The sequence below is a fragment of the Crocuta crocuta genome, unplaced genomic scaffold (genome assembly GCF_008692635.1).
Source record: "Crocuta crocuta isolate KB4526 unplaced genomic scaffold, BGI_CrCroc_1.0 scaffold318, whole genome shotgun sequence".
Taxonomy (NCBI): domain Eukaryota; kingdom Metazoa; phylum Chordata; class Mammalia; order Carnivora; family Hyaenidae; genus Crocuta; species Crocuta crocuta.
Window position 1 is genome coordinate 5,112,148 of NW_027531425.1, and position 5,584 is coordinate 5,117,731.

The 5,584-nt window shown below is 39.2% G+C and overlaps 1 protein-coding gene across 7 annotated transcripts in view; it reads right to left on the reverse strand.

The window, feature by feature from the left end:
• The window catches only part of CAMSAP2 (calmodulin regulated spectrin associated protein family member 2), a 114,213-nt gene extending 108,635 nt beyond the window's left edge, over window positions 1-5,578 (reverse strand). For 6 of the 7 annotated variants that reach the window (XM_077771935.1, XM_077771933.1, XM_077771932.1 and 3 more), the window contains exon 1: window positions 5,344-5,578. In XM_077771935.1, the coding sequence (XP_077628061.1) occupies window positions 5,344-5,482 (139 nt within the window). In that variant the 5' untranslated portion in view covers window positions 5,483-5,578. The remainder of the gene's footprint in view (window positions 1-5,343) is intronic. The other variant, XM_077771936.1, reaches the window with a different exon arrangement.
• Between the last annotated feature and the right edge of the window lie 6 nt (window positions 5,579-5,584).

The window sequence follows — 5,584 nt, forward strand, 5'->3', positions numbered from 1 at the left end:
AAAACCTGTAGCAGCTGACACTGTTAATAAGACCACCCCCTTGAAATTTTTTCTCCTAGAGCCTCAGTATTATTATACTTTCTTAATTCTCTTCCAAACTCTCTGATTGCTTTAATTCTGCCTCTTTTCTTCAGCACTCCTTCCCAAACCATCACTAAGTGTTCACTACCCTAAATTCCATCACCCTCACATCTACTCCAACTTCAGTTACATTTTATGCACAGAAGACCCCAAAATTATTTCTATCCTCAACTTACCAACTATGCTCCATACCTACATTATTAGCTACCTACTGCACTGGATTTCTCAGGTAAGATATCTGGGCAGCACGGGGCTGCCTGGGTTGCTCAGTCAGTGAAGCATTCGACTCTGGCTCAGGTCATGATCTCATGGTTCATGAGTTCGAGCCCCGCATCAGGCTCCACGCTGACAGTGCACAGCCTACTTGGGATTCTCTCTCTCCCTCTCTCTCTGTCCCCTTCCCAACTTGCACAAAGGCATGCACTCTCTCTCTCTCTCTCTCTCAAAAACAAAAAAAATCATGATACTCTAAAGAAAATGATTTGGGGTGCCTGGGTGGCTCCGTCAGTAAAGCAAGCGTCTGACTCTGGATTTCAGTTCAGGTCATGATTTTACAGTTCGACAGTTTGAGGCCCCACATCGGGCTCCATGCTGGCAATGTAGAGCCTGCTTGGGATTTTCTCTCTCCCTCTCTCTGCCCTTCCCCAGTTCTTGCTCTCGCTCTTGCTCTCTCTAAGTAAATAAACTTGAAAAAAAAGATATTTGGTAAACATACCATGTTCAAGGCTTTCAAAGCTGACTTCCCATTACAACATGTTGCTTTCTCTATTTCTGCCAATGGCATAGTGATACATCCTCACAGTCACTAAATCTCAAAAGCTCAGGTAACCTCATCTTCTTAAAACCTCAGGTGGCCTCATCCTTTTGTATATTACCTTTTCATTTCAACTACTTCCCATGTACCCCAAATTCAATCATTTAGAAATACTAACAGGGGCACGTGGGTGTCTTAGTCAATGTGCCCAGACTCTTGATTTTAGCTCAAGTCATGATCTCATGGTCGTGGGACTGAGCCCCAAATTGGGCTCTGCACTGACAGCACAGAACCTGCTTGAGATTCTGTCTCCCTCTCTGTGTCCCTTCCGCCCCCTCTCAAAAATAAATAATATTTTTCTATCTTTTGTCTCTTTTCCATTCATTTGACTTCTACTCATTTAGTACAGTGGTTAAAAGAATAGACTGAAGTCAGATTTCACAAGTTCAAATCCCAGCTCCATAAACTGAATGGCTCTGGATGAGTTCCCTAAACCTCTCAACTTCACTCTCCTCATCAGTAAAACTGGAATGATTAATAGTTTCCACCTCTTAAAGGCTGTTATGAGAATTAAAATTATGTAATATATGCAAAGTGCCTGATACACAGCAAGTACTTAATATTAGCAACTTTATCATTTCAACTCTACCATAAGCTACCTTGATATCTTGCCTGAACTCCTTCAATAACTTCCCAAACTAGCCTCTCTGTTATTAGTCTTTCTAACCACAATGCCACCCATTGTCATCACAACCTGCCCATGTGTATAATTAGAGCTTACATAGGATTTTGACAGCAAAATGTATTTGAACAAATGATTTTATATTACTAAACTAAATGGTATGAAAAGGAAAATGATTTTTAAAAAGGGAGAATAAGGGGCACCTGGGTGGCTCACTTGATTAAGTCTCACTTCAGCTCAGGTCATGATCTCACGGTTCGAGAGTTCAGGCCCTGTGTTGGACTCTGCTGACAGCTCAGAACCTAGAGCCTGCTTCAGATTCTGTGTTTCCCTCTCTCTCTGCCATCCACTTGTTCTCTCTCTCTCTTTCTCTCTCTCTCTTAAGAATAAACATTTGTTACAGATTTCTAAAAAGGGAGAATGGTTTGAAAAAGTTGAAATGATATATTAACGCTAGGAAGTGGCCTTCAATTCCATGTTAAGAATTCCAAATTCAGTAATTTGATAAAGAGGTTTTGTACCTACTATCTTCCCTAAAGGATTTAGAGGAGCAGAACATTTAAAGCAAACTCAGCAATATCATTGCTTAAATGGGTTAAGCTGTTCAAATACAGTAGAGACAGCACAGCTTAACTTCCCCTTTTGCAATGTGCTTCATTCAAGTAATAAGCATCTGTTTATTGAAAATCATCTAAACAAACTTACTCTTCCTTTGATCAAAACTGTATCTGTGTTATTCTACAAAATAAGCTATTAAAATGCGGGCTATTTGGAATATTTTTAATGTAATGTGAAGAATATGATTCAAAGCCTCCAACATAAGACTTCAAATTAAGTAAAAACTCCATCTGCTTTCTAGGTATTACAATATTAGTGTTTTATTTATTTTGTATGGTTCGATAACTTCATTCTATGCATAGCATTGATTTCTAGTTCTCATTAAATAACTTTTCCAACACATATGATTCTAAAATTAACTACTTTTTAACATATCAAAAGTTAGAAAGTTTCTCATTGAAAAAACCTAAATTAATACCTGAAGATTCTATATATCATCATTAAAGAAGTGATTTAGTAAATCACAACTTCAAGTTGGGCTAATATTTTTGAGTGATTAACTGAATATCATTAGGTAATACTTTTGAAATATGCTGTCTGTTCACATTTGCTGCTTAAATGTTGGCAGCAAATGAAGAATATTTATATCAAAAAAAATGAAACTTTACTTTTTTTCTATTCACTCCATACAAATGTACAGGGTGAAAGCCTGTTAATTAAAGAATAAACAAAATGTACAAACATAACATTGTCAATAATGTATTAAGTTCTGTTACTAAGTCACCCTCTTAAGGTCTTCTAAGTTTGGTTCTTGTTCCATTTTGAGTATGATCCTTTTATCCATTCCAACTGTTGCTAGGGCAAATGTAACCACGTACCAACAGTATTCATCTAAGCTATCTGAGAGTATGTTAAGATCTGCCCACTCTTTAAAGAAAATAAATAAATAAGGCTTCGAACATGTACTATGTACACATTTTTCACACTCTGTGCAGTGGTGTAAAGAGCAAAGACTTCAGAGTCAGAAAGACCTGAGCTGGCATGCAAAATCCCCCACTTGCCAGATGTTTAATCTCAAACAAATTAAAAGCTCTGAACCTGTTCCTTCATCTGTAAAATGAGAACAGTATCTACCTCGAGGGTTGCTGTAGGAATAAATGAAGCAATGTACTGAAAGTACTAGGTAGACAGCAGGTGTGCCTGCCTCTACCAATGCCATAGCCTTGGGAGTCAGTCAAATGAAAACTTACCTCCACCCTTACTAAAACTGTGATAGTAGGAAAGCTGTTTAACCTCTCCGTGGACGGGCATCCTCAGTTTTTAAAAATGGGGAACAAACCACCTACATCACAGACTTGGTGGGAATCTCTAAGGCACAATTTAACGCAAAGCTTCTAGCACAGTGCTTGGCACACCCCAGATTCCACTGATATTAGATTCCTTTCACTTCCCTTCTTCTTCAAGTGTGATCAATATGTGTTCCTCAAGTGGTCCAGAATCTGGCAAACTTGCCTGACATATATCCAGAAAGTAGGCCATTTTCTGGCTAGTAGCCTTTGTGAATCGAGGGCAACATTCTGACATCTGTACTATAAGCATCCTCTCATTTTCAGAAGGAAAAAGAGTATTTGCTATTCCACTTCCTTTCATTTCATACACATTGATTGTCCACATAGATCACTATGTAAATTTCCACCTTTTCAAAATACTTAACTAGCTTTCATTTCTCCTCCAAAAGGATATCAGCTTCAGTATGCTGCTTATGTTAAAACCAAAATACATCTATTATTCTCACTGCTGATGTCAATGGTGCCAGAAAATAAAAATACACTGACACTTTGGGCTTCCTCCTATGTGTTACTCTACATAGTTAGTTCCAAATAGATCTTTAAAATGTAAATTATTTCAAAACGAGTTTTAATTGTACTTACTCCTGATGCCAGTTTTAAAACCTTAACATCTTTCTACTTCAATATCAAAATACGAGAATTAAAATAAAAGTTGTCATAAACATAAAATCATGTTAAAGTTTCCCTCAAGACGAATTCAAATAATTTACTAAACACGGAGATTCATCTGCTATTTAACTAAAATGTGCAGCTCTGAAAACATTCAGCTATGGATGATGTTTAAGAAGAATGGACGAAATCATTAACCCCCTTACTTTCACAGTCTTCAGAGAGGACAGAAGCCATTCTCTTCCCACAAAAAAAAAAATTTTTTTTTAAACCAACTTATATTTATTTAACATCTGGAGAAAATCTGCAAAAGCTGAGAAAACTTTCAACTAATATTTTACACATCCAAAATTAACTAGGGCAGAGAAACTCTACAAAATAATTCTTAAAGTTATCAGAGGAAATTTCCTTACATGAGCATCATCCAATGAAAAGCTCTCTAATTTTTTCAGGGCTCTACAACATGGGCTCCTGAAGCAACAGCTAAGGAATTACAGCAGGAGGCCCTTTTCCTGTTATTTTGCAAAGACTGGGTAACGGAGAGAATGTTTAATTGCTACTGCACTGTACAATCCGTGTCAACAGCACATGCCCTCAAAAAAACTCTATTAAAAAAAAAAAAATCCCAGAGTAGGGAGTGCTTGTTTCTCTTAATTTATGAAGCCAAAATACCTGTGGCAAAAGGAATATAGCTCACTGATAACAGGAAATGGAAACAGCATTCCACAATCAGCAAGCTAAATACTGGTTGTCAATAACTGGTTTAATAGAGCCCAGAATGTGTAGGGAAGGAGGATGGAGGCTTTAAGAACGACAACAAAAATCAACATTGCACTTCCACACGGGCCACCTTACATTCTGGGGAGCCTGCACAGCAGCCATCATTACAAATGTCAAAATCAATATACTACTACGTGCCGTCCACGTCCTTCCAATAATCAAGAAACCGACTCAGATTTCCTGGTGGTGTAATCACAATTATGACCGAGGGGGAAATGTATAGCACAACGAGGAAAATACCACAAAACCAACCCAAGGAAAAACATGACAAAATAGCTTACTGAGCACAACAAAACACGTTTGCTAGCCAATAAAAGAAATCTGGGTGAAGCCCACCTGACCATTCAAGGGCACTTGGTTGAAGACCAAACCTGCTTTATTCTCTCCTTTCTTTCTGGTCTTCCTAGTCCCCCATCATCTCCCTGAACCTGTGCGAGAAGACACGCACGGAGGGGGAATCCGAAGATCGGAAACAAAAACCCGGGATGTGTACATCCTTTAGGAGGGACGGAAGGAAAGACGCCACTTACCTGTCCCAAAGGCTTTGGCCACCAGCCAGGCCAGATTGCAGGCGATTTTGGCCCTGGAGAAATCATAGTGGTCAAAGGGCTTGATGGCTGGAACAATGAACGTCTTTCTCATCTCCCGGGGGTCTGCAGCATCCCCCATCTTTCACGGCGGCTCGTCGGGAGGTCCGGGCTCTAACCTTCACATGGTGTGGCCTCGCCGCCGCGGGGGTCGGGAGGGGAGGAGGGAAGGGCTCAAAGCATC